This window comes from Nematostella vectensis, chromosome 7 (assembly GCF_932526225.1).
Source record: "Nematostella vectensis chromosome 7, jaNemVect1.1, whole genome shotgun sequence".
Taxonomy (NCBI): domain Eukaryota; kingdom Metazoa; phylum Cnidaria; class Anthozoa; order Actiniaria; family Edwardsiidae; genus Nematostella; species Nematostella vectensis.
In genome coordinates, this window is record NC_064040.1 from 1,324,987 (window position 1) to 1,341,568 (window position 16,582).

The window sequence follows — 16,582 nt, forward strand, 5'->3', positions numbered from 1 at the left end:
GTTTTATTATTATTATTTGGGGGAAATTCAGCTAAAAATAGCCAGGGTTCAATTTTAATATAATTGTTTTTTAGTTGTAAAAGTGTATTTTTTTTTACTAAAAAGGCAATAAAATTGCCTAAAATAAACTGTTACCCCTCCCCTCTCCACCAATTAAAGCATTCTATGTATGCTTCCCTGTACAAAATGCCCCCCTTCAAATAGAACATTAAAGATCACATACTTGTTTACTTCCTCAAACTCTTTGCTTTTTGTTCTCTTCCTAGGAACAAATTTAATACAAATAATCAGTAAATCGAGCAAGCTCATTTTGTTAGAGGTGTAATGTATGCCAGGCCTGTATCCTTCGTATCCAGGCTGAGGTAGAGTAACCTGCCACACCAATTTTAGGTGAGTATTATTAAAAAAGACGCCAAAACGCTATCTCAAAACGTATCATTTCAGTTAAAAATGCACACTTTGCACTGGCAACTGCTCTTGTAACGGAACGCAAAAGACAAAAAAACTACCGCCCCATCACTAGACTCAAAAGACACCGATGTGCATTGTTGTAGACTTCAGCGTAGTTAGTATTGCGGATGTTATCAATATTCTACGCGATTTACGACCCCCTACGTTTTTATTGAATTTTTTTTTGCTTATGATGGATATTTAGGCCGGTGAATAGGTTAATAAGATTTATTATATTATAATTTAAAAATAACGCATCTTTGTTTTAGATCGTTCGAAATTTCTTATTCTAATTCTCTCTCCATTTTCGAAAGAAACCAATAACAAAGGTGTGGCTGACGAGGGCACTTCAACTGTATCTTCCACTGATGTTTTAATTGGGATATGACACATGAAATGAAAACAAACATCACTTGGATGTGCCTTTGTGTGCACGGAAATTCTAGTTTCCGACTGTTAGTAATGAAATCTTATCAAGACAATTGGGTTTTTTTTTTTGGACGGCAGGTGCATAAGGTTGATGTATAGTGGCTTCTCACTGGAGGCAAAGACTCAGTTTCTTCCAGACGTTAAAAGTACGACTACGATCAAGAACATCTGAACAAAAACCTCGCATCAAACTCGAGAGATCAGCTGTGAAAAAGAGATAATCAGAGAAAAAGAGATCACCAGAGAAAAAGAGATTATCAGAGAAAAAGAGACCACCAGAGAAAAAGAGATCACCAGAGAAAAAGAGATCACCAGAGAAAAAGAGATTATCAGAGAAAAAGAGATCACCAGAGAAAAAGAGATTATCAGAGAAAAAGAGATCACCAGAGAAAAAGAGATCATCAGAGCAAAAGAGATCACCAGAGAAAAAGAGATCACCAAGAGAAAAATTAGATCATCAGAGAAACATAAAGGCCATCGTCATGCCAAACTTCTCCAATACAACAGTTGTTGTTATCAAAATGGTATTGTATGAAGTCATGGCCACTACTGGCTTAGTGATCTTCCTAGCCAATTCCTTGACTCTTGTAACGTTCTACGTCCACAAGAATCTCATCAGAAGAAGCGGATACTTTCTGCTAAGCGTGGCAGTTGCGGATACCCTGATAGGGTTAAGCGCTCTCTTCACTAACACTGCTAAACTTACAGATTCATATCACGGTCTATTCCGAGTCTTCTGCCGGCTCTTTTCTCAAGTCTCAATTGCGTCCATTTGTGGACTTATCATAGTAGCAATAGAAAGGCTATACGCCACGTATTTTCCCTTTAAGCATCGCTGTCTCCAGAAAAGAGTCTTTGCAGCTGGAATAGCGATTCCATGGCTGTTAACTCTATCCATTTCTGTCACTTATATACAAGAATATACCTATCAATTTGCCAAGAAGGGAAAGACTGCTGTATCGATGGCAGGGCTGGTGGTGATTTGTGCGGCGTATGCGGCAATCTTTATCAAAGTGAAAAAGCAACACGTACAACACCAGCAAGCAGCCTTGCCAAGAGCTCAGAGGCGAGAGAGGGAGCTCGCCAAGACTTTATTCATCGTCACCGTTCTTTCCTTACTGTGTTGGTTGCCGGATAGTGTGTACCACTTTGTCCCATACTATGACGGTAAAAGCGTACAGCACAGGGTGTACCAGTTCCTCAGGCTGATGAACTCCATGGTGAACCCTCTTGTCTATGTGTGTAGGATGAAGGAGTTTAGAAGAACACTGGGTTACTTGCTTCGATTGGTGTTCTGCTGTCGCAGGAACAACTTTGTCGCTCCGAATAGTGAGACAAGGACGGATAAACACACGCCCTAATACAATTACAATACAACAACAATAACTTTATTTAGCGCTATATTTACAGGAAGCTGGTAAGGCTGTTAAGGCGGATGTGGAATATAAGTAAAACTACGGTATAGGAGCACAAGCCACTGATAGATAGCATAAGCAAATCAAATCACACCCTGCGCGTAGGATTGCTGATATACCTGAGATCTGCAATTTGTTTGGGCCCTGTGTTGTGACCTGTATGACAAAGATTTTACTGCACATCACCTTTGGATACAATAGAAATGCAACTATTTCACAAAAGGTTGTCAGTGAAAATGGGTACTAATAATTCGTAAAATTTAATGAGTTAAATAAAGTCCTGCAATGTCAGAGCCAAACATTGGTAACCTTGAATGGATAATTGTTTTGATTTATCCATATTCTTCGAGACGCATGGTTACTTTCGGTAGCGGAACTGCCATTTGCCAATCGCCATTTGTCATTTGCACTGACAAACTTTATTGAAATAGGTGTATATGTATAATCTTGTTTTTTATTGCAAATGCCATCACAACACTGATTGGGGCAAGAAAGGTAAGAAGCATCATCTGTTGAGGTAGGGGTGGACTTGAGGTGTGCTCCATTAAGTAGATGGGGCTGATTGTCCTATCTTTTACGTTGTAAAAATCGTACAAATACTATCCCAACAGCAGAGTAAAGACCTAAATAACATCCAGGAAAACTGAGAATGTGCTTGAAAATTGTTCACTGCCCTCAATGTGTGTCAAAGTTAGCCATATTTTATTAACAAGATAATTTAAATGAAATTCATTATTTAAAACAACGATATCTATTTATGCTATCATATTGTTAAAACAAACATATTTTGATGTCAAATGAGAGGGCTATAGAATATCCAGACTTAACATTATAGCATACTACAAAGACAACACAATTCTCTAGATGTAATTGAAATGTTCCATAAAAATAAAATGACATTCAAGACGGATAAAGGTATTTTAGAAAACAACACTTATCTAAAGGAAGCACCAAAATACCAAAAAATAAGCACCAAAGTACCAAAAATAATTTTTATAGTTTTACATTCCTTACACTACACATGACCACTGACATGTTTACCTCTAAAAAGATACCAAAAGTTGTTTAAATTTACACATAAGTTTTTTTAAACAAGCAAGGTATCGACTATAATGGCGCAAAGGTTCTTGGGTTATTGCGCAACTTTGTATATATTGCGCGAAGACATAGAAGACAGAACAGTTGCATTTGATGACTAGGCTACCACAGGTATCCCAGTAATTAAACAATCAAATTGGCCAAAATAGATTATTATGATTTAAGATATACGAGTAGCGTTGTTATATACGAGGTACCCCTATGGCGACAAATCCCCTGTAACAGCACATGTTAAAACAGCTTTCAATGAAACGAGTGTTTTTATATTCTGTAGCAACACATTTCCATAAGTAAGCAAAAAGGCCGCCAGGGAAGTTAAGTAAATACTCCTGAACAATAATTAGTCATTGAGTTAAATATTTAGGCAGCTAAATTAAAAAGGAAATTAACTTTGAAAAGAAGGTCAAAACTGATATGCGTAACAGTAAATATTGGTCATTGCGCAAAATATTTTCTGTTTCTTTTTGGATTTTAAAGTACAAAAAAGCTTCTTCATCAATCGCATCCATGCCACAGCGGCTGCACCGGTCGTGCTGAACGGCAAAAGTGTGTATCTGTGTGTGTGTGTGTGTGTGTGTGTTTGGGGGGGGGGGGGGGGGGGTGTGTGTGGGGGGGGAGTCTGTAATGTATTTGTGTCGATATTATTTCACTTCATATACCAGGCGAGTTCACTAGCGCAGCACAAATTAGATTGGGTCAAACACAAGTGAGAATTGGTCAGACAAAGGCGAAAATCGGTCAAACACGAGTTAGATTTAGTCAAAGGCAAATGCAAGAAAATCATTGAGTTCTCTTGCGCTTTTCCTTGATTTCCAGTGAAACCCATCCGAAAGGTTCGGTGAGCCTGGAACGTGAGGTTTTTTGCTTATACCCTTAGCATAGATCGTGCTAGGTTTTATATATCTTCGGCGAGCCGGCGCATAAAAAATAAAATACAGAAATGCTGAATACAGTATTGTCTCTTTCCTGGTTTAAAATACGTGAACAACTGATGCTTGATAGAAAATGAACAGCGTCTTCGCAATTGTGACGCTCTACATAGTCTGCCAGTCACCATTTTGTGATTCTAGCAAAGTATCAAGTGAGAGAAAACATCCATTTCCATCGCCGGATTTGGGAGGGCTATCGCAATGTTATCGATCGAAATTGGTCAATAACGTTTATAACATTGCTTTTAGGTGTTTGTTTTGAAATTCATATCTGAATTTAAATAATCTTTCTTCAACCCCCGCTCCCCTCTGGAAATTCCTGGGCGTTTGAAACCCCCACCCCCCCGGAATTTCCATCCCCTCAATGGGGGGGGGGGGGGGGGTGGATATTTTCGGGAGCTACACAATGAAAACAATAATAAGGCGTGGCGGACAAGAACATACACACAGACATAAACACACTTCGATCGTTGGGGGGCGTTCTGCAGATTGTCATTGCTTCATAAATTCATTAAGTCATTTGTCGGGGCAATCTGGTCTCCCTTACAGAAAAAGCACCGCTTTACTGTGCTCCTCAGTGCCCTGCGGAAATTGTGAAGAATAAGAAAGTAGATGAGCGGATTGACGATAGAGTTCAGCAAGCGAACTACTTGAAAAGACTGGTGAATCGCACTAAAACTCGCGTAACCCGGCACGAAATGATAAATACTGTCTGGAATCCAAGTTAGCAGAGAGAAGGCCGTAACAATTGATAATGTCCTCGCCAGTTCCCACTCGCGCTTGATTCTTTCTTGTCCTGTCTTTTGGCAACTTTGTTGTTGACTTTGTTTCTTCACTTTTATGAAGATAGCAACGTAAGCGATACTTAGGACAACGAGAGCAGCTATGGTCAAAACTGTCTTTGTCCATCTTGAAATTTCTTTGCTGCTTGCGACGTATAGTATTCCCATCACGGTCGAAAGTACCCACTCAAACGCAATACCGACAAGGTACCAGCGTCTTCCCGCATTTCTATGCCGGATGGCCCAAACAGTCGCGTACATACGCTCAACGGCGACCAAAACAAGTCCAAATAGTGATGCCGATTGAAAAACCTGCCATAAAAACTGGCAAAAGATCTTGTACGGTCCGTTAAAAGTACAAGTGATTTGCGCAGTATGAGTGAGAATGGCGCTAAACCCGACTAAGCCGTCTGCCGCCGCCACACTAAGCAGGCAGTAGGTTGTGCGCTTGATCATGTGCGAGTTACAGGCGAAGGTTGCAAGTGTCAACATGTTGGCGAACAGGATCATGACTCCTTCAGATACCATCACCGCTGAAAGGATATCTTGGAATGGATACGCCAAGGTTTTATTACACATCTCAAATCTGTTCTTGAATATTTCCTCAAGTAGATTCCATTTCTAAGTTGAACTTGTCAAGCGACGTGCTCTTTAAGGTTTCAAGTCTCCAGGAAGCACATTGAAAAGTCGATGCCAAATCACTTTACCCTGTAGTCAGACTTCCTTACTCCTACTGCTTCGCCTGACACTACGAGTGTTTTTGGTCATTTGTTGTGAGTGAAAAGCTTAAAACTGCACCTGCCTTTTCAAAAGCTAATACTGCATACAAAACAACACTGTTCTCAGATGTTTGCTTTTATTAGGTGAAAAAAAAAAGAAATAACACTAGGATACTAAATAGTATCTTACCAATTTTTAGATGCAACAAAATCTCTCCTAATATCATATATAAATTCAACTAAGTTCTTTGTATCTTAAAATTAATTTAAAGTCACAGCTTAGGCTTAAATTTTGTATTTGTTTTATGAAATTGTCCGCTACTTTTACCCAAGAAACAATAAGCTCAATATGTAGCCATGATTATTAGTTTACCTTCTCAGGCCCGTAGCAAGGATTTTGAGCGGGGGGAGGGGGGGGGGGTTCGTTTTTCCATTTGAGCAACCCATATTTCCAGTAGCCCCTCTCCTCGCCTTATTACATTAGGCAATCAATAAATTCAATCTTGTATTTAGAATTTTATTAATAGGGTGCTTTTTAACATAGCGATAATAATAAAGATAATTATTTAAAAAATATTTTTATAGTCATTATAAAGACATATAGATGTGCACGGTATTATCCAGCCAAAAAAAAAAAAATAATAAGGATATTAAATAGTATCTTACCAATTTTTAGATGCAACAAAATCTCTGCTTCTAATATTATATATAAATTCAACTAAGTTCTTTTTATCTTAATAAAATTAATTTAAAGTCACAGCTTGGGCTTAAATTTTGTATTTGTTTTAAGAAATTGTCCGCTACTTTTACCCAAGAAACAATAAGCTCAATATGTAGCCATGATTATTAGTTTAACTTCTCAGGCCCGTTCTCAGGTTCGTTTTTCCTTTTGAGCAACCCATATTTCCAGTAACCCCTCCCCTCACCTTATTACATTAGGCAATCAATACTTCAATCTTATAAATCAATAAATTCAAACTTGTATTTACAATTTTATTAATAGGGTGCTTTTTAACATAGCGATAATAATAAAGATAATTATTTAAAAAATATTTTATAGTCATTTTAAAGACATATTGGTGTGCAAGGCATATCCAGCCAAACGTCATATTTTTTTGTTTACTTTAAGCGGACCTTCAAGCCGGGTTAGGGGGGGGGGTTAGTCCGAGCACCCCCCTGGCTACGAGCCTGCTTTTAAACAAACATTACACTTTGTGGTGTTTTTTCCCTGCTTTTAAACAAACATTACACTTTCTGGTGTTTTTTCCCTGCTTTTAAACAAACATTACACTTTGTGGTGTTTTTTCCCTGCTTTTAAACAAACATTACACTTCCTGGTGTTTTTTCCCTGCTTTTAAACAAACATTACACTTTCTGGTGTTTTTTCCCTGCTTTTAAACAAACATCACACTTTCTGGTGTTTTTTTCCCTGCTTTTAAACAAACATTACACTTTCTGGTGAATTTTCCCTGCTTTTAAACAAACATTACACTTTCTGGTGTTTTTTCCCTGCTTTTAAACAAACATTACACTTCCTGGTGTTTTTTCCCTGCTTTTCAACAAACATTATACTTTCTGGTGTTTTTTCCCTGCTTTTAAACAAACATTACACTTCCTGGTGTTTTTTCCCTGCTTTTAAACAAAAGTTACACTTTCTAGTGTTTTTTCCCTGCTTTTAAACAAACATTACACTTTCTGGTGTTTTTTCCCTGCTTTTAAACAAACATTACACTTTCTGGTGTTTTTTTCCCTGCTTTTAAATAAACATTACACTTCCTGGTGTTTTTTCCCTGCTTTTAAACAAACATTACACTTTCTGGTGTTTTTTCCCTGCTTTTAAACAAACATCACACTTTCTGGTGTTTTTTTTCCCTGCTTTTAAACAAACATTACACTTTCTGGTGAATTTTCCCTGCTTTTAAACAAACATTACACTTTCTGGTGTTTTTTCCCAGCTTTTAAACAAACGTTACACTTTCTGGTGTTTTTCCCTGCTTTTAAACAAACATTACACTTTCTGGTGTTTTTTTCCCTGCTTTTAAACAAACATGACACTTTCTGGTGTTTTTTCCCTGCTTTTAAACAAACATGACACTTTCTGGTGTTTTTTCCCTGCTTTTAAACAAACATTACACTTTCTGGTGTTTTTTCCCTGCTTGTAAACAAACATTACACTTTCTGGTGTTTTTTTTTGTCTTGTTGCTCTATGACCATGCTAACGTCGATAAGGCGTCGGTTCAACACGGGTGTCTTGTTTCTCTATGACCCATGCTAACGTCGATAAGGCGTCGGTTTAACCAGGTTGTCTTGTTGCTCTATGACCATGCTAACGTCGATAAGGCGTCGGTTCAACAAGGGTGTCTTGTTTCTCTATGACCATGCTAACGTCGATAAGGCGTCGGTTCAACCCGGTTGTCTTGTTGATGACCATGCTAACGTCGATAAGGCGTCGGTTCAACACGGTTGTCTTTTTTCTCTATGACCATGCTAACGTCGATAAGGCGTCGGTTCAACACGGGTGTCTTGTTGATGACCATGCTAACGTCGATAAGGCGTCGGTTTAACACGGGTGTCTTGTTTCTCTATGACCATACTAACGTCGATAATGCGTCGGTTCAACCCAGTTGTTTTGTTGATGACCATGCTAACGTCGATAAGGCGTCGGTTCAACCCGTTTGTCTTGTTTCTCTATGACCATGCTAACGTCGATAAGGCGTCGGTTTAACACGGTTGTCTTGTTTCTCTATGACCATGCTAACGTCGATAAGGCGTCGGTTCAACACAGTTGTCTTGTTGATGACCATGCTAACGTCGATAAGGCGTCGGTTCAACCCGGTTGTCTTGTTGACGACCATGCTAACGTCGATAAGGCGTCGGTTCAACCCGGTTGTCTTGACAATGCTAACGTCGGTGGGTGCATCGGTTCAACGTGCGTTTGTGTTGTGCAGGTAGAGAATGTCAACAGCTCGATCAATTGATTGCGAAACTCTTTGATTCTGACCACGTATACTAGCTTATTGATAAGAGAATTCATCATTCGCAGCAACACGGTTGCCATTATCATGGTCTCGCTTACCACTTTAGATGAATATGATAACATCTGGGAGCCAAGTTAGAAGAGAACAATTTGTTATTATGAAGAGGGTTTTAGGTCATTTTCCTTCTTTGCTGCACAGCTGCCTTCGATCTGAAAGCTCGGTGAAGATTGTGTTGTCTTCTGACAACGAAAATAATGGCGCAGGACTCGTGAATACATCTACAAGCACGAACTACTGTAAGTATACCTAGAGTTCAAACTAAACAAACAGCCTTTGAGCCCTAACATGTTGGTAGCGTATGTTATCGTGGAACCCAACCATCATATCAGCGATGGATAGATTCACGAGGCAGTGGCGCCGGAATTGCTTGGTTACAGCAAATGCCATTATAGACAAGAGTCGATATTATGATTACTATCCCGACGACGAAAAAGAGCGCAAGTCATGTTACAAGTGTGTGATAGGATATTCCTGACATACTTGGATTTACTTGTTATGTTTGATTGTCCTCATTATATCAGGCAGATGTTCTTTAAAGATCGTTAAAAGTTTTATATAAAACTTTTCTTTCTTTTGACGTCTCTTATCGCAAACAAGATGCGTGATTCATGTAGTGTGTTACCACTGTAGCACACAACCATATAAGTCACGGCAGTCAAAGGGTAACCGGCCGACAGAGGAGACCGCCGAAGGAGAGACCACCACTCGTACTTCTATTGGCTAAAGCATTCTGGGTAGTCTTGAAGCATGTCATAGTTGTCAGTGCCAGGACCACCCACTACTCAGGCCCGTAGCCAGGATTTTTAACGGGGGGATTTGTTTACCTATTTAGCGGACCATTTCTCTTAGGTAGCTCGTCCCAGCTCGCAATAGTACTTAAATTTTCCTTCACCAGGGCAGACCTTCAAGTTGGGAGGAGTGGTTCTTACGAAACCCCCCAACCCCCCCCCCCCCCCCCCCTGGCTACGGGCCTGCTACTACCCACTCCTTAAAATCATATAATTAGGGGTACAGTACAAGATCCATTTAGAGAAATGTTTAGTTGTAAGATCTCAGCCAGTGGAAAGCTGTAGCAGCTAACCAGTTCCTGCATCAAGCACTGCGGGAATGAAGAAGAATTCTCCTAGAATTCCTCAGCACATATAGAGACCGACACATATATTCTGATGCTAGTCAGATCTCCTTGAGGGCCAATTTTTTAAAGGTCATAATTGAACCCTCTTTAAATAGAAATTTTTGAATTGTACTTTGATTTTCCATAGAGAATATTTTTCCTCAAAAGACTCCCCCACAAACATTGTTTGAGCGACACATCATTTTCTGACTCTGTTTAGATCTTCTTGTCCTTTGACTTTCCAGACAGGATCATTGGAGCTTGTATTTTCAGCTAAGACTTTGAAGAGCTGAGCATTCCGTCTTTCTGTTTCTGCTAAAGCCTTTGGATTGGTGTGTTCTTTTGGTAGTCTCTGAGGAAAACAAAACATTATTACACCTTGTGAAAATAAATCATAATAAGTAATGTATAATTTGTCTGTTGTTTTTTATTAACATTTTTTGCATAAATTCACTTGCACATTTTTATCTAAGTTCCCCCTCCCCCATGTATCCGCCATAATACAAGGTAGTTGACCATCTTTTTCCGGGTTTGGATGATTTGGCCATATCGAAAAAAATATGTGAAATTATCCAAAGTGGGATCTAGAAAAAGCAAAAATAAAACTATATCTTAGTTCCAGGATGTGGTTAAACACCAAGGATTTAGAAAACCGTATGCTACACGGATGAAAATATATATAACAAAAAATGTTTATATAGCCCTTATACGGTATAAAATACGTATTAAACTGTCCCATCGTGAAGCTGAGGAACACATACGTTCTCACATGCTCAAGTACGTTCAACAAATCAAACTCAGGGCAGAAAACCTTCCTAAAACCAGTTCAATTCCACAATATCTAATTTTTTTTAATTACAGTACTAACTTTTATTATTTCACAATGAAATACAAAAGTAGAATTGATTAACATAAAATTTGTGTTGTCCGCAGGCATCTAGTCTGCTTAGCAGCCGCTTTTAGTGTCACGAAGGGCAGCTCAATCGGAAAAAGAAAATATAAAAGCGCTTTATTGGCTTTTGTTATAGAAATTTGGTGCTCCCTGTGTTTTGGTGTGTTTGGGGCGTGAGGGACTAAGGCCAAGAGACAGAGGGAAAATTGCCTCTCTCCCCCCTGCGTCATCTTTCCACAGGAAGCCCCATTAAAAGGTGTCTTATTTATTTGCTTTTTTTTCGGATTGATCGCTGTGGTGGAGGCTAGAAAAATCTTATGATAAGGCCAAGTAAAAATAAACAAATGTTTCCCGTCCGTATTTAAAAAAAATGGAGCGGGTTGGTGGCTTTCTATTTTTAGTTCTTTATGTCGATGACGAGGTGTATTTACACTCTTTCCAAGAGATAGTAAGAGTTTTGCGTGATTCTGAGGGGAAATAATAAATGTTTATAAAGCTACACAACTTGCAAGTCATATATTACCGAAACTAATGTTTTCTGCAATGTTTTCAAAATCTGCAGCACAAGTTATTTCTTGTTTATCTCTCCTCGAGATTGCTTTGTCTTTCTCGTCGGGATTGCTTTGTCTCTCTCCTCGGGATTGCTTCGTCTCTCTCCTCGGGATTGCTTTGTCTCTATCCTCGGGATTGCTTTGTCTCTCTCTCCTCGGGATTGCTTTGTCTCTCTCCTCGGGATTGCTTTGTCTCTCTCCTCGGGATTGCTTCGTCTTTCTCGTCGGGATTGCTCCGTCTCTCTAATCGATATTGCTTCGTCTCTCTCCTCGAGATTGCTTCGTCTCTCTCCTCGAGATTGCTTTGTCTCTCTCCTCGGGATTGCTTCGTCTCTCTCCTCGGGATTGCTTTGTCTCTCTCCTCGGGATTGCTTTGTCTCTCTCCTCGGGATTGCCTTGTCTCTCTCCTCGGGATTGCTTTGTCTCTCTCCTCGGGATTGCTTTGTCTCTCTCTCCTCGGGATTGCTTTGTCTCTCTCCTCGGGATTGCTTTGTCTCTCTCCTCGGGATTGCTTCGTCTTTCTCGTCGGGATTGCTCCGTCTCTCTAATCGATATTGCTTCGTCTCTCTCCTCGAGATTGCTTCGTCTCTCTCCTCGAGATTGCTTTGTCTCTCTCCTCGGGATTGCTTCGTCTCTCTCCTCGGGATTGCTTTGTCTCTCTCCTCGGGATTGCTTTGTCTCTCTCCTCGGGATTGCCTTGTCTCTCTCCTCGGGATTGCTTTGTCTCTCTCCCCGGGATTGCTTTGTCTCTCTCCTCGGGATTGCTTCGTTTCTCTCGTCGGGATTGCTCCGTTTCTCTAATCGATATTGCTTCGTCTCTCTCCTCGAGATTGCTTCGTCTCTCTCCTCGGGATTGCTTCACGTCTCTCTCCTCGGGATTGCTTCGTCTCTCTCCTCGGGATTGCTTCGTCTTTCTAATTGATATTGCTTCGTCTCTTTCCTCGAGATTGCTTCGTCTCTCTCATCGGGATTGCTTCCTCTCTCTCCTCGTGATTGATTCGTTTCTCTCCCCTTGATTTCGCGCACGTTTTATGTTGTTCCGTCAAAGGGCTATCCGTATTTGTCTCTCTGGTGTAAAACCTTCTCGCCTGCAGTCGGTTCATTATCTTCATCCTTAACATCCCCTCTTTAAGTTACTCACTCTCTGCTTCACCACTTCGAATTCTGAGTTCGTCGTCATCGACCCTATTACACACTTATTCTCCAAATAAGTTCTAAGGCAAGGGAAGTCCTCTCGAGCGCCGTCTAGACTACTTGACTTGCAACTGTCTTCTTCTTCACTGCCTTCCAGTGCGCTGCCAATGCTATTAAATTTGTTGTCAGTACTATCCAGTTTGAAGGCCGCATTTTCCAGTTTTCCATCCGTGCCGTCTGATTTTCTAACCGCGTTATCCAGTTTACTGCCCGTGCTTTCCAGTTTACTGCCTGCGAATTTCAAATTGGTGCCCGTATTATCCGGTGGATCTTTACTAAACCACCCGCCTGCATTATTTGTGTCCTGACTTTGCAGTTTGAATATATTTTTACTTGGCAATTTTTCCTTTTCTTCTATATTAGCCAATACGCGAAGCTGAGAATCCTCTGCTATGGAAGCTCTTCTCCTAATGCAGTCTTTTGGCGTCTCGTCTTTGCGGCCTTGATGGCGATAGGGAGGTTGAGAATCCACGGCTATGGAAGCTCTTTTCCTAATGCAGTCTTTTGGCGTCTCGTCTTTGAGGCCTTGATGGCGATAGGGAGGTTCCAGACCAGGAAGCCGAAAGGTCTGTATGTTTCTCAAGCATCCCTTCGTTTTCTTCGTTTTATGATTCTTTGATTGGTTCAAACAAAAAATACTGGCTTTTGCTTGTTCTTTTGTGAAGTGATTGCTATGTGTTTTGAATTCATACCTCGTGATTGTCGGTACAACGTAGCGACAGCATCGATATCACAAGGCAATTAGGCACCAAGTTTGGTAATAAATTTGATCAAACAGTTTTCAGCGTTCCGCTTGTTTTTTTTCGACCTCTGTTATCAGATGGTCGGAGCGAGCTAACTATGACGTACGTGAGGGTACCATGAAGCAAATATCACCATCTTGATGGTACAGGATTTCTTACGTAATTTGAATTTCGTGATTGTCAGCCACCCCGAAAAACTTTCTTCAAACAAAACAGGTTATTAGTGCGAATGTATCTTTAGTCTGGTTTTATGAAGCTTGATGTCCTCGGCGCTTTCTCATTGGTTAGCGATCTACTAGCGTTCTCATTAGTTAGCAATCTCAACAGCTAAAATTCTAAATCAACAACGTGGAAATAATAATGGAAGAATTTAAACTTACCGTATTATTGCAAGTTCCCGCAAGATCGCTTTTGATTGACGTATGAGAATTTGAAAAAAAATGTTTCGGGTAGCCTTTATAGTTTAGTGATTAGTGATTTCAATATTCCCTGAACTTTCATCAATAATTTACAACTGCTAAATCACTTTCTGACTTCCATCATTCAACTAAACGAAATAAAGTTGGTGAGCATTAATGTGCCAGCCCAGCAAAATACGGAGAAAAGAGGCTCTGCTAGCAGCGTGACATTTATATGTAGAGAGGTGGAGTGTAGAGAGGTGGAGTGTAGAGAGGTGGAGTGTAGAGAGGTGGAGTGTAGAGAGGTGGAGTGTAGAGAGGTGGAGTGTAGAGAGGTGGAGTGTAGAGAGGTGGAGTGTAGAGAGGTGGAGTGTAGAGAGGTGGAGTGTAGAGAGGTGGAGTGTAGAGAGGTGGAGTGTAGAGAGGTGGAGTGTAGAAAGGTGGAGTGTAGAGAGGTGGAGTGTAGAGAGGTGGAGTGTAGAAAGGTGGAGTGTAGAGAGGTGGAGTGTAGAGAGGTGGAGTGTAGAAAGGTGGAGTGTAGAGAGGTGGAGTGTAGAGAGGTGGAGTGTAGAAAGGTGGAGTGTAGAAAGGTGGAGTGTAGAGAGGTGGAGTGTAGAGAGGTGGAGTGTAGAGAGGTGGAGTGTAGAAAGGTGGAGTGTAGAGAGGTGGAGTGTAGAGAGGTGGAGTGTAGAGAGGTGGAGTGTAGAAAGGTGGAGTGTAGAGAGGTGGAGTGTAGAGAGGTGGAGTGTAGAAAGGTGGAGTGTAGAGAGGTGGAGTGTAGAGAGGTGGAGTGTAGAGAGGTGGAGTGTAGAAAGGTGGAGTGTAGAAAGGTGGAGTGTAGAGAGGTGGAGTGTAGAGAGGTGGAGTGTAGAAAGGTGGAGTGTAGAAAGGTGGAGTGTAGAGAGGTGGAGTGTAGAGAGGTGGAGTGTAGAAAGGTGGAGTGTAGAGAGGTGGAGTGTAGAAAGGTGGAGTGTAGAGAGGTGGAGTGTAGAAAGGTGGAATGTAGAAAGGTGGAGTGTAGAAAGGTGGAGTGTAGAAAGGTGGAGTGTAGAGAGGTGGAGTGTAGAAAGGTGGAGTGTAGAAAGGTGGAGTGTAGAGAGGCGGAGTGTAGAGAGGTGGAGTGTAGAGAGGTGGAGTGTAGAGAGGTGGAGTGTAGAGAGGTGGAGTGTAGAAAGGTGGAGTGTAGAGAGGTGGGGTGTAGAGAGGTGGAGTGTAGAAAGGTGGAGTGTCATTGGAAACCATTCAGTGCTAGTCAATGAATCTGCTTCAAAGATTTTAAATGAAAGAAGCCAAAAGACAATTTAGTTTCAGGAAATTATCAGAGAAAGTTAAAGAAAAATAAAGTAGTTTAATAAATTTAAATTAATATTAATAACAAATTTCAATAACGAAATAGTATTTCACCTAACACTAACCATAGTATTTCACCTAACACTACCCTAGTATTTCACCTAACACTAACCATCGTATTACACCTTACACTAACCATAGTATTACAGACATTACACCTAACACGAACCATAGTATTACACCTTACACTAACCATAGTAACACTAACCAAAGTATTACACCTTACACTAACCATAGTATTACACCTTACACTAACTATAGTATTACAGACATTACACCTAACACGAACCATAGTATTACACCTTACACTAACCATAGTAACACTAACCATAGTATTAAACCTTACACTAACCATAGTATTACAGACATTACACCTAACACGAACCATAGTTTTACACCTTACACTAACCATAGTAACACTAACCAAAGTATTACACCTTACACTAACCATAGTATTACACCTTACACGAACCATAGTATTACACCTTACACTAACCATAGTAACACTAACCATAGTATTAAACCTTACACTAACCATAGTATTACAGACATTACACCTAACACGAACCATAGTTTTACACCTTACACTAACCATAGTAACACTAACCAAAGTATTACACCTTACACTAACCATAGTATTACACCTTACACTAACCATAGTATTAAACCTTACATTAACCATAGTATTACAGACATTACACCTAACACTAACCATAGTATTACACCTTACACTAACCATAGTAACACTAACCATAGTATTTCACCAAACACTAGCCAGGCCCTAATTCTATAAATGACATATTGATGCCAGTCATACATACAAAAATGAGCGATTACAGCTTACTGGGTTGACATGTTGTTTAAATGAAAATAACGCATTTAAATAGTAGGGCGTCTAGCACCGATTTTCACCTCGTTTCTGTGAGCCCGCAATCCGGGTCGATAAGGCCTAGATACGGCTAGAAATAGAGCCTATATCTAGCCGTATAACTTAATATGTAGTTTAAAGTAGGCTTTTAATATAGTAAGTACTTAAGCAATTATATAACATATAAGTAGATCAGGAAAGCAGAGCTACGAGAACCGATCATACCTTCATCATTTCCTCCTTGTCAGGGGACGTAACTCTCATTAAGATATATCCACCTCCCACAATACCAATAGTGGCACCAACGCTAAGGAATAATTTTGTGTAGCCAGACATTTTAAAGTACATAAAAGTTTTAACAACGAAGATCGCCACTTCTAAACTAGTACTCAGTCTTCTGTGTTTAAAAACACTAAAAAACACAGGGGTACCAAATATCTCATAAGCAAAACGTCTGATGTGTTCATTAAAACTAAATCATTTCTTTATCGAATTTATTTCTATATCTGATTTTTTTTCTACACTTTTCTTTCGTCTTCCTTGAGAATCATTTACTTTACGACATCGCACAAAATACAGTACTTTGCCTCTGGGTTACCTGTGGTATGAGAA

At 40.1% G+C, this 16,582-nt stretch overlaps 3 protein-coding genes and 1 long non-coding RNA gene across 4 annotated transcripts; 2 read left to right on the forward strand and 2 right to left on the reverse strand.

The window, feature by feature from the left end:
- Nucleotides 1-192: 192 nt before the first annotated feature.
- Nucleotides 193-1,101, forward strand: LOC116618046. The gene is made up of 2 exons (XR_004296009.2): nucleotides 193-390; nucleotides 958-1,101. It is a non-coding gene; the product is annotated as an uncharacterized LOC116618046 (long non-coding RNA).
- Nucleotides 1,102-1,244: 143 nt separating this feature from the next.
- LOC116605569 (adenosine receptor A3-like) lies at nucleotides 1,245-3,842 on the forward strand. Its single transcript, XM_032368289.2, has one exon. It carries the CDS (start codon nucleotides 1,362-1,364, stop codon nucleotides 2,238-2,240), a length of 879 nt encoding a protein of 292 aa, XP_032224180.2. The 5' UTR covers nucleotides 1,245-1,361; the 3' UTR covers nucleotides 2,241-3,842.
- Nucleotides 3,843-11,434: 7,592 nt separating this feature from the next.
- Nucleotides 11,435-13,490, reverse strand: LOC125568278 (pre-mRNA-splicing factor CWC22 homolog). The gene is made up of 3 exons (XM_048730163.1): nucleotides 13,461-13,490; nucleotides 12,559-13,224; nucleotides 11,435-12,214 (listed from the first exon to the last, which is right to left on the reverse strand). The coding sequence occupies exons 1-3, from the start codon at nucleotides 13,488-13,490 to the stop codon at nucleotides 11,435-11,437; spliced, it is 1,476 nt and encodes a 491-aa protein (XP_048586120.1).
- A 493-nt stretch (nucleotides 13,491-13,983) lies between these two features.
- Nucleotides 13,984-14,994, reverse strand: LOC125568279 (repetitive proline-rich cell wall protein 1-like). The gene has a single exon (XM_048730164.1). It carries the CDS (start codon nucleotides 14,992-14,994, stop codon nucleotides 13,984-13,986), a length of 1,011 nt encoding a protein of 336 aa, XP_048586121.1.
- Between the last annotated feature and the right edge of the window lie 1,588 nt (nucleotides 14,995-16,582).